This window comes from Lonchura striata, chromosome 15 (genome assembly GCF_046129695.1).
Source record: "Lonchura striata isolate bLonStr1 chromosome 15, bLonStr1.mat, whole genome shotgun sequence".
NCBI classification, from domain to species: domain Eukaryota; kingdom Metazoa; phylum Chordata; class Aves; order Passeriformes; family Estrildidae; genus Lonchura; species Lonchura striata.
This window is the reverse complement of record NC_134617.1, coordinates 15511355-15522688: the sequence shown is the minus strand read 5'-3', so window position 1 is coordinate 15522688 and position 11334 is coordinate 15511355. Positions and strand designations below refer to the sequence as shown.

Below are 11334 nucleotides of genomic sequence, written 5' to 3'. Positions count from 1 at the left end.
CCTAGCTGACCCCAAACCAGCCATGGGCTCAGGACCTCGAGGAACCAACCAGGGGCCTCTGTTGGACCCTGCACTCACCCGGCATTGATGTCAGTGACATTTTCTACATTGTCACCTGTGCTGAGGATGCGGCCAAACACAGCACACGGTTGCCAGCATGGTGAAGAGCATGGGGAAGCTCTGGCAGTGCCCAAACACAGCAGGCTGGGACAGGGACAAGGACAGTGCCTGGCTGGGGGGGCGCTGGGAGGTAAGGCTGTGACTCAATCACTTGGGCAGCACAGGGGCACAAATGGGGTCTTGGGAACAGAAAGGGTCTCTGCTGCCATCTCATATTGCCACCACCTCCCTGGTGAGACCTGCCGCTGGTGCAGTGGCACATGGGTGTCAGTCTCTCCCCTTTCTGAGGGTCATCCCATCCCCAGGGCCAGGAAGAGGTGCAGTCCTGACTCCTGAGGTCCTGTCTCACGTGATGCTCGTCTTGTGAGGTGCACTCGCTCTCCCAGCACCCTCGGGCCACCTCGGCCACCTGCCTGGGGCCACGGGGACCACCGGGATCCCCCTCCTCTCCCCCTGGCTGGGGCCACACTTCCCCCTGGCCATCTCCTGCCCTCCGTGCTCTGCAGAAACCCTTTGCTCTCCGGGCTCTCTCCACTCAACCCGGCCCGCCTCCGGAGCGAGGAGAACACACCGGGCCCGGGCCAAGGTCCCGGTCCCAGCCGGCGGGACGCCCCCGGGGACGGTGGGGAAGCCCTTCCCGGGGGCGGGGCGGTCGGTCAGCCCCTCCCTGCCCCGCCCCTCCGCCCCTCCGCAGCTTTCTATACGGCGCGGGGCCGCCGTGCCGGAGAGCGGGCATCGCTGCGGGACCGAGCGGAGCGCGGCACTGGCTGGACGCGTGTGCCCGCGGGTCATGGACGGGCGGGCGGTGCTGATCCAAGCGCTGCTGGCGGCAGGTACGCGCTCGCGTGGGGACGGTCCCGGGTGCGGGCAGCGCATCCCAGCGCCGTGCTCGACTGGAGAGTCCCGAACATGTGCGGGGATGGTCTTGAGCAAGGCGGGCATGGCCGGTCCTGGGCGCCGGCAAAGCCGTCCTGGTCCCGGGTGTGGGCAGAAGGGAAGATCGGTCCCTGTCCCGCGTGGGGGGTCCCGGGCAGGGCAGTGTCAGCCCCCACTCCTGACCGCTCTCTCCGCAGTGTGCTCGGCGGCGGCGGGCGGGCTGCGCCGGGACGAGCTGCACAACGAGGTGCTGCACAAGGGCGGCGGCGGCGGCGGGGTGCCGGTCCCGGCCACGGCGCCGCTGCTCGGCGGCAGCCCGGAGAAGGACGGAGGCGGAGCGGCCTCGGGGGACGACTTCAGCGAGCTGCCGAGAGGTACGGACGCGATAAGGGGTCCCAGGGCGGGACGGGCTGGGCTGGGGGCAGTCGGAGCCGGAGAGGTCGCGAAGGTGCCGGGCTGAGCTCGGCTCAGTCCCGCAGATGTTCCGGCAGCAGCTCCGGCTCCGCTTCGGAGGGACTTGCAGTGGTGGGTGGGAGCGGTCCCAGATACCGAGCCCCGGCGGCAGCAGACCCGAGTGGGAGTAGCCTGTGGGGCAGCAGCACGGAGCAGTGCCGCTGCTGCCAGGGGCTATCCGTGTTCCTTGCAGTCGCCTGCAGGGCGGGTTCCAGGGGGCCCCGGGTCTGAGCTGCTTGGCCAGGAGGAGACGGAGCCCCTCGCGGCGGGGTTGCCGTGTCCGGGGACCCGCGCTGCCCTCCCGGTGGTGGCGCGGGGACCGTCGTGAGTCACCGCCGCCCACGCGCGGCTGCTCCTCATTCCGCGGCAGGGCTCGTCAGCCGGCGGCCTCGCCACGGGGGCGGTGGGGGCACCGCCGCTCTCTGGGGCTCCCGAGCACCCACGCCGGGCTCCTTGCCCCGGGCTGGCACCAGAGAGTGTTCTGGGGTCTCTCATGGGAGTTGGACGGGGGGTTGAGGGGGTGACATGTACCTGTGCCTCGCAGACGCGGCGTGCCGAGGGCAGTACCTGGCACCAGGAGCGTGCTCTGCTCCGTACAGCTCACCCTCCCATTTTTCCGTGTTTTTCTTTGCTTTCTGGCTGTGCCAGCAGACTGTAACAAAAAGCCGGCAAAACCGGGCTGAGCCACTCGCGCCGGGGGGACTTAGCCCTCGGAAAACGCAGCAGTGTGTGTCGGCTGGTTGTGGTTGGGAGATAACCCTCAGGGCAGGAGAGGCAGGGAACGGAGCAGCCTCTGCTGTCAGCCTCATCCGGGGCTTCTCCAAGCCGCAAGGTTTCCTGGAGTATCGGTTTTCTCCAGGCGCAGCGTGGAGGATGTCGACATAGCTTTGCTAGGTGTGCAACTGGTGTGTGCCAGCACGAGAGGCGCTGGTTCCGTCAAGCAGTGATTGAGTTGTAACCTGGGCAGGTTACAACTTGCCAGCTTGGACTCTGCTGTACTCTCCTCCTCGAGCAGCCCCAGGCTTAATTCACCGGGGTTAATGAGCACCATAGCTCGGGGGGCCCTAAAAAATCCTCCTTGGAGCAGTGAGTGCTCTCCAGCACCTCGTGAGATCAAGCTGCGGGGTGTTGGTTTTATTTTTTCTCTTTTTTTTTTTTTTTTTTTTTTTTCTTTTTTCTTTTTTTTTTTTTTTTTGGCATCTGCATGCTTTAATAATCATTCCAGTACCGTTGCTAGTGTTGAGCTACGTTTGGGTGAGGAGCTTGGTGCTCTAGTTCCACCAACCCAGCAGGGGGCTGATCTGGCACCAAAAGCCGCTGGTTACTGGACCACAATTAAAATATACCGTTGTAATTGATGGGAGTGATGCCCTCACCATCTCTTGGGCTCTGCAAAACCAAAACTTAAGGCAGGCTTGCTCTTTTAATCCTGCCCTGGGGTGAGTAAGGCATCCTTGTGCCCACGGGAAGGAGAGTGCATCAGAGCCATGAATAGGGTCTTAGAAAAGCCTGTGCTTGTCAGGGAAATAAAGGCCAGATAAAGGGGCAATTAGCAGTGTTCTGTATTCAGTGGAAACTGGTGCATATAATAGCAGCATTTGAGATGTATAAAGCTCTGTTCCCCCTGCCCAACTCCCTTCTTTCCTTGAGAATTGTTCTTATGAATTGGAAAGGCCATGATATTTGTGAGGAGCTGAAAAAAATGCCCTCCCCCCAACCCCGGGCTCGGGGGCAGCTCCCAGCACAAAGGGCTGTGGGAGCCATGGCTGAGCAGTTGTGGCAGCCCTGGGATGTGCCTTTGCCTTCCCTTTTGTTGGCACGTGGAGCTGATCTGACTGCTGTTCTCTCCTTCCCAAATTGTTTTTCAGTTGCCTTCCTGTCAAAGCCTCAAGGCCTCGTTACTCCCAAGAAAAAAGGGAACGGCAATAAAAGAAGAAAAGGCAAAGGCCTGGGGAAGAAGAGAGACCCGTGCCTGCGGAAGTACAAGGATTTCTGTATTCACGGCGAGTGCAAGTACATCCGAGAGCTGGGAGCTCCCTCTTGCATGTGAGTTGCTGGCATGTGCTTGTGTTGGGGAAGCTTTAGTCATGGTTCTTTCAACTTTCCAGGCTGGGCAGAGGAAAAGCAGAGATATTTTTAGTGCATGTTCCCCACCCATGCAGGGACAACTCTGACTTAGCCTCTTCCTTGTAATTCTTGAAAAGTGTCCACCCCTTCCCCAAATCCTGTCATGGCCTTAGAGCCAGGGTTCCCTGCCAGCATGGTGAACTCTGGCTGTGCTGGGAACTGCAGAATTGTGTGTAGGGCTGGGGTCTGGCAGCTGAGGGCTTCTGCAGGTCTGATTTGGGAAAGCTCATCCTGATCCTGTCACTGTAAATCCCCCACTCTGAGACCTCGGGGCTCCTGCATCTATCAGGGCACATCAGTGCAGGTGTGGGGAGCATCTCTGCCATGCCACCAGCAAAGCAGAGTAGAGATAGTACCTTTGGAGACAGGCTGCCAAAGCCATGCCCAAGCTGTCCCTTGGCCTGATGTACCTTCCTTGCCCACCCTCCCTGGGGTGCAGAGCAAGCAGGGACTAGATGAGGCAAGTGAAGGAGAAAGTGTTTGCCTGCTGCTGGGGCACCTGAATACAGCACTGCTGCTGCAGGAAATACTCTGGGGTGCATATTTGATCCCCACTGACGTGGGCAGGACTTGAGCTGGCAGATATGTAAGAGGCTTTGTTCTTCACTATCAATCCTCTGAGCCACCCAGCCTTGAGCCCAGGGAAGATAATAGCTCCTTGGCTTATGGTGCCCACAGGATCTGCAATCTGCAGGGATCAAGCTCCACAGAGCTCCTCTAACTCCCTGGTTTCTCCCTGTTGAAGCTGTCATGAAGTTGGGCCCTTGCACAGGGGACTCAGGGCGGTCAGTGAGGGGACATCTTTGCAGGCTCAGTTTGGGTTGGTGACCTAGCACAGTGTGGACTGTAACACCCTGGCCTAGGCCTGGGACAGCCAGGTGTCCCCTGCCCACATCCCTGGGGCTTGGAGAGAAACTGGGACACAGACAGGCAGCAGGGATTTTGGGTCTGGCTGTGTCTCTTCAGCGTGGTTGGTCTGTCCCTGAGTGGCATCTCTCAGAGCCATCTGAGTTTTTAGTAACAGTGGCCAACTGCCCCAGTCTCCTTGGCTGAAGAGGTTTTGTGTTGACTGGTGTCACTCGGTTGTGGCTGCTCTTGATGGTTGGCTGTGCCCCTGTCACAGGGTTTCCTGAGTGTTGATTCCTGGGGCACAGGGTGGAATGAGGATGCTGCTGGACTGGGTCCTGCACCTTTGCCGTGTGCTCAGCCTTGCTGCTGTGCCTGGGAGGTGATGCTGGCAATGGGACATTGTGAGCCCAGGAGCTGGGCTGAGTCCGGCTTGGAGATCAGCCTGAGGGTCAGTGGTGCTGGATATAGAGGGATATATTTATCTGGTTGCATCAGTGCAATGTGGCTCAGGGAGGGCTGGAAGCCTCCCAGCCTGTGTGAAGCGTTATTTCTGTTACATGAGCAACCTCCCAAGTCTCCAGGGATGGGACACCTCTGAGCTGGCAGGGTGTGCAGGGACATCTTGCTCCATGGGAAACGCCGGCCTAGCTGCCTCACTGCTCCCTTCCCACTTCCACAGGTGGTCTGGGCAACCTGCCTGGGGGTGACTGGGAAGAGCACAGACCCCAGTGCCTTCCACTGGTGGAGAGCTCAACCTTTCTAGGAGCCTTCACTAGGTGCAGGGGAATCTTAATTTACCAGTACAATAGAGATGGTGGTGGCATCCCAGCTGAGGTGTGTGGGGCCTGAGAGAAACACGCAGGGTGCTGGTTAAGGCTGGGCACAGAGGCATTGCCTTCCCATGGGGTGTGGGGAACATGAAGACCTCCTGTCCTTCCTCACCACTGACCTTTATGAGTTTCCTTCTTGCCCAGATGCCAGCCGGGCTATCATGGAGAGCGCTGCCACGGTCTCTTGCTGCCGGTGGAGCACCCGCCCAGTGCCTACGACCACACCACAGCCCTGGCCGTCGTTGCTGTTGTCCTGTCCTCCCTGTGTCTCGTCATCATCGCAGCCCTGCTGATGCTCAGGTGAGTGGGATGGGACTGAGCTCCCTGATTTGTGTCCCTGGGAAGATCATGTGCAAGAGGAGGGTGACAGGGGCTTTTCCGTGCTCTGAGCATCCCTTTGCTTGGCCTCGCAGGTGTCACAAGAGGGGTGGCTACGATGTAGAAAACGAAGAGAAAATCAAGCTGGGCATCACTGTGAATCACTGAGGATGCTGGGTGCTGGCAAGGTGAGCCCCTGGCTGGGCACGGGGCAGCAGTGGGGCTGGTGGACATCTGGGGGCTCTGCTGTTTGTGGTGGCTGGGACTGCTGTGTGGATCTTGTGCCAGAGCTAGGCAGGAGCTGAAGGCAGCCTGAATCTGGAGAAGCAGCTGGCTGAGAGTCTGGGCTGCCCTGGGGGGCCCCAGTCTTCTTTACTCCCCTTTCTGCTGAAATCCTGTCCCCAGGCACCCCTGTCATTCCTATGTGCTTCTTTCTAACCCCAAGTCCCTGATCTGTGCTGGTGTTCCATGTTTTGAGGATGTTTGGTAGTAGGGAAGCTGTTTCTGTTTTGTTTAGATTTCCCCCCCCACACTCATTCTGCTCTCTCTCTGACCCTCTGAGTCACTTCCCCATCTTAGATATTGCCTCTATTTATATACATGTGTAAAAAACCCCTTTCCTTTTCATTCCCACTCTACTTATTACTTGCACCAAAGCAATGCCTATCAGCTTGGCACAGGGGGTTCTTGCTGCCAGCCCATGCCATGTTCTTCTGGCTGGGTTGGAGTGTGTGCTCTGCCCCAGGGGTGGCTGTGGGGCTGGGTGTTGAAAATTTGTCAAACTTCCCTGATCTGACCTAAATCCTGACGTTAGATGTGGTCAGATATATTACAGCTACTTCTCTTCTTAAAAAAAAAAAAAAAAAAAAAAAAAAGTCATTGTTCTTTGTGAGGATGAAGTAATGCCTTTGGAGAATTTCTGTCATGTTCATCACAGTGTCGGGGGTGGGAATATGAGCTGTTCATAGGAGCTGAATTTTCAGGAAGGCAACTTGGCACAAGGCTTTCCTCGCTGTCCCCTTTAGCCTGGGGATTGCTGGGTGGGTGTGCCTGAGGGAAAAAGTGCTGCGATCCCCGGAAGGGAAGCATGGTGGGGTACCTTGGCACTCATCCTCCCAGCTCCAGCCCCGGGGGGCGGCCAGTGGGGTTTGGGTGGGCACGAGGGTTCTCCCGCCGGGCTGGGGGGGTCGGTACCTCTACCCCAGCACGCAGGGAGTGCTCTGAGGCAGAGCAGCCCAGGATCGCGGTGTGAGCTCGCCCGCCTCTCTTTTGCAGGGGTCGGCACGAACGCACTTCTACCTCCTGGAAGAGGCGAGACCGCGGCGCCAGCGGCACGGGGCTGCGGCGCTCCGGGGGCTCGCTGGAGCACCAGGACGGCACCGGCGGGGCTGCTCGGGCAGCGGCGGCGCTGCGGCAGCTCCGCGGCCACCTCCGGGACTCCCGGAGCGGGCTCGGGAGCGGTGCTGACCGGGGCACGGGGGCTCTCCGGCGGCTCTCGGTCCGCTGCAGTATGTGCCGAGTTACAAGCTGTGAAAGGGAGGAGACCGAGCTCGGGGCTTCCTTCGCCGCAGAAAGGGGGGGAGGGTAACAGCTATTTAACAAGATATTTTTCATTTTAAATTATATATTTATTTTAGATAAACTGTACATAGTATTTATATTTATTGTAGGTCTGGCCTTGCATCCTTCATGTACGTCAAGATGACAGGGTCAGACCTTACTTATTTTTTAAGTGCAATGTAATATTCTAATAAATAACACTTTGTAACAAACACTTGGGTCGTTAATTGAATCATGGAGGTGGAAAGGAGTCAGAATTCGGAAGGTTGCATTCAGCACCAGTTCTATGCTGATGGGGTACTGCCAACAGCAGCAGAACTCCTGAGTGTGTGGTCAGGGCTGGTGATTATCTTGTGCCATCCTTGGGAGCAGTGTGGTGTAAGGGACTGGAGACAGGATCAGTCTCAGCTTGGCCCCGTGTGAATTATTTTGGAGATTCTCTTCATCTTTGCCAGCTGGTGCTTTGGGAAGAGTGTGATGTTGTGTGTCTGCTCACCAAGTAAAGCTGCCTCCAATATGAATAAAGCCCTGCTGGGCACAGAGCAATTCAAATGGGAATGGTCTTTGGTTTTAAGCCAGCATTTGTCATTTAAACACTGGCACAGGCTGCCCAGAGATGCTGTGGCTGCCCCATACCTGTTGGTGTTTAAGGCCAGGCTGAATGTGGCTTTGAGCAACTTCGTCAACTGGAAGGTGGACTGGATTATCCTAAAGGTCCCTTCTGACTAATATTATGATGGTTCTATTATTTAGGAAAAAAAAAAAAAAAACAACAAAAAAACCAAAAAACCAGAGGTGGACCCACACCCCTCCTGAAAGGAATCTCAGCTGTTCTTGTGATGGCTGCAGGTTCCTGGTGCAGAGGTAATTCCAGCAAACACCAAGTCATACAGTGATCAGGAATTATTCCTTACTTTGCAGTAAAAATAACCTCCAAACCAGTTCTTTCCTCTTCCCTGGAGGGAGGGGAGAGCAGGGGAGTTGCTGGCTCTGCTAGAGAGCCATGAAGCAGAGAGAAACCAACAGGATCTTGGGATGCATCCAAAGGAGCATGGCCAGCAGGTCAAAGGTGATTCCTTCCCTCTACCATGTCTCCAACATAAGAATAATATGGAACTGCTGGAGCAAGTCCAGAGGAAGCCACAAAGTTGGTAAGAGGAAGATTTCCCTATGAAGACAGACTGAGAGAGCTGGGGCTGCTCTGGCGAAGAAAAGATTGAGTAGAAAACTCATTGCACCCTTTCAGTGTCTGAAGGGACAAGGAAGCCAGAGAGGGACTCCTCACCAAGAACTGTAATGACAGGATAAGGAGTAATAGGCACAAATCGAAGGAAGGAAATTTTAGGTTATATGGAAAAGTTCTTTATTGTGAGGGTGGTGAGTGATGGAAACAGGCTGCCCAGAGAAACTGTGGCAGCCCATCCCTGGGAATGTCCAAGGCAAGGATGGATGGAGCTTGGAGCAACCTGGGATAGTGGAAGGTGTCCCTGCCTGGAGCAGGGGGGACCTGGGATGAGATGATCTTCAAGGTCCTTTCCAGCTCCTTAACTATTCTATGATTCCCAGCTAAGGCAGGGATGGTTCTCCCCGTCCGGCCGCTCCGAGCCTTCTCCCAATCCCGTGCGGTGCCCTCGGCCCGGGCCGGGCCGGGACACGAGGCAGGGCCGGCCCGACGAGCGGGTCCCGGGCCCGCAGCCCACCGGTGTAGCCGCGGCCTGGAGTGAGGAGCCCTCACGGCAGCCCCGGCCCGCCCGGTATCGGTATCGGTATCGGTATCGGTATCGGTATCGGTATCGGTATCGGTATCAGTATCGGTATCGGTGCCGGTATCGGTATCGGTGCCGGTATCGGTGCCGGTGCCGGTGCCGGTCCCACAGCGCGCGCCCCCCGCGGGTGGGGCCCTGACCGCCCCCGCCCCTCAGCGCATGCGCAGTGCGCGGACAAGATGGCGGCGCCCGTGGATCTGGAGCTCAAGAAGGTACGAGACCCCCTCCCGTGTGTTCCTCTTTCATGTCTGCTCCTTCCTTGTGTCCCACCCTTCCACCGTGTGTCCTGCTCACTGTGTGTCCCCCTCCGTGTCCGGGCGTCGCCGGCTGGTTCCCCCAGCCCGGGGCGGTTTGTGCCCCCGCCGCTCCTCACCCCGGCGCTCTCCCCTGGCCAGGCCTTCACGGAGCTGCAGGCCAAGGTGATGGACACGCAGCAGAAGGTGAAGCTGGCCGACCTGCAGATCGAGCAGCTCACCAAGACCAAGAAGCACGCGCACCTGACCGACACGGAGGTGATGATGCTGGTGGACGAGACCCGCATGTACGAGGGCGTGGGGCGGATGTGAGTATCGGCCGGAGCGGGGACACTCCGGCTCTCAGCGCCGGGAGAGGGGCCCCTCGACTCAGAAAGGACAGTGAGAGTCTGGAGCATGTCCGGAGAAGGATAACGCAGCCTGGGAAGGGTTTGGAGCAAAAGGACTGGCTGAAGGAGCTGTGATGGCTCAGCCCGGAGAAAAAGAGACTCGAGGGGAACTTTCTTGCTTTCTTCAAATTCCTGACTGGAGAGTGGAGCCAAGTGGTTGTCAGGCTTTTCTCCCAGATAACAAGTGATGAGAGGACATAGTCTTAAACTGCACCAGGGGAGGTTTAGGTAGGTCATTAGGAAGAATTTCTTTGCAGAAAGGGTGATTAAACATTGGAAGAGCTGCCCAGGCAGGTGGTGAAGTCACCATCCCTAGAAGTGTTAAAGGAAAGACTGGACATGGCACTTAATTCCATGATCTAGTTGACAAGGTGGTGTTGGGTCATAGGTTGCACTCAGTGACCTCAGAGGTGTTTTGCAACCTGATTGATTCTGAGACCCTCAGCCAGAGGCTCTGTGAAGCCTCCAGGCTGCTACCCTGGGCAGGAGGCTCTCCCCTTCACAAAGAGCTTGTCAGCTTTCTGTCAGTCGTCTTTCATTTTTAATTTCAGCAATTTGCCTGTGAATGTAGCAGGCTTATTCCTTTTCCTCTTGGGGTTAGGTACTCTCTGCCTTGATGAAGAGCTGTTACAAATTGTATTGGCTTTGTGTGGTTTAGCTTGCTGGCTCAGCTCCTGGCCTCAATGCTGTCCTCTGGCACCTCTGGGGAGTTTGTAATTTCAACTAGCAGAGCAGTACTCTAATGCCAAATTGTGGAATTTGGCACTTTGTGGGAAGACCTTTACAGATCTGTCTAGCATCAGTCATTTCCACTGTAGTTTATGTCAAACTCCTTGAAAACCCCCCGTGTGTAGTTCTTGTGCTCAGGACTTTGCTGGCACAGATGTTTTACAGAAATGTCCTTTGCAGTATCATGGCAGGGAATGGATCTAATGTCATTGTTTGGATTTTTTTTAAACTCTTGGACGTGAACATAAAGCTCATATGGGTAGTCCCAGTGCACTCTTAAAGATGTGGTTTTGTGTGTTGGATGGCTGTCAAAAGAAACACCTTAAACCACACCGAGGTGTTCTGATTAATTTCTGCAATGCACTTTGGTGGGTCTTCAGCAGCCTCTGAAAGAAGACCCTATAAAGTGGTCATTACACAGAGAAGTTTCACCATATAAAGTGTTTCAAATCTGAAACACATGCTTGCTTGACAAATATCACATTAGATTTCTGCACTTCTGATTTGGAGAACTAGGATTTTGTCTAATGTGAGTTGGGTAACAGTGATGACTGCCCAACTCGGGATGTGGTTTGTGAAATACTGGATCTGCTAGACTGCTGCCAAAAGGGGTGATTGTATCGACCTCTTCCCCGCCCTGTTTACCCCACCTTCTTCATGTCAAAGTGGCTGTCACAGGACCAAGCAGTGAGCCAGGGCAGACTTCAAGTGCCCTCATCCCTCAGCCCACACAATCTGCAGACCAAGTTGTAGGGAGGTGGCAGGAGTGGGAAGCCAGGAATGGTGTGTACTTTGCATTTTGCTGAGGGTTATCAGGGGAGTTGTACCCAGGCTAATGGAGCTGTTCAGAGTGGCAGGGTTCCCACTAAATAAACTTTTCCAAGTAGGTGCATTAAATGTTTGGTTTGGTGAGGATGCTGATGACATCAGAAAGATGCAAGAAGTGACTTATTGGCCCTGGGCAGGCTGTAGATGCAGCAAACACTTGTGTTTGGAGTAGTTATGAGATGTCTCAAAAGGCTTTTTTTTCTGTTTGGGCTCTTCACAGAGCAGACAGATGAAG

General features: G+C 56.1%; 2 protein-coding genes across 2 annotated transcripts in view; both read left to right on the top strand.

Moving 5' to 3' along the window:
• The first annotated feature begins 795 nt into the window (after positions 1-795).
• HBEGF (heparin binding EGF like growth factor) lies at positions 796-5741 on the top strand. Its single transcript, XM_031506019.2, has 5 exons — positions 796-953; positions 1194-1370; positions 3318-3495; positions 5400-5555; positions 5669-5741. Exons 1-5 carry the CDS (start codon positions 911-913, stop codon positions 5739-5741), a joined length of 627 nt encoding a protein of 208 aa, XP_031361879.1. The 5' UTR covers positions 796-910.
• Positions 5742-9036: 3295 nt separating this feature from the next.
• Positions 9037-11334, top strand: part of PFDN1 (prefoldin subunit 1) — a 30899-nt gene continuing 28601 nt past the window's right edge. The window contains exons 1-2 of the mRNA XM_021531876.2: positions 9037-9111; positions 9295-9461. Coding sequence (XP_021387551.1) covers positions 9079-9111; positions 9295-9461 — 200 coding nt within the window. The 5' untranslated portion in view covers positions 9037-9078. The remainder of the gene's footprint in view (positions 9112-9294; positions 9462-11334) is intronic.

Coding starts and splice junctions, on each gene's coding strand:
- HBEGF (XM_031506019.2), top strand. CDS start 911: ATGGACGGGCGGGCGGTGCTGATCCAAGCGCTGCTGGCGGCAG. Junction 954..1,193: donor CCAAGCGCTGCTGGCGGCAG/GTACGCGCTCGC, acceptor CTCTCTCCGCAG/TGTGCTCGGCGGCGGCGGGC. Junction 3,496..5,399: donor CTGGGAGCTCCCTCTTGCAT/GTGAGTTGCTGG, acceptor CTTCTTGCCCAG/ATGCCAGCCGGGCTATCATG.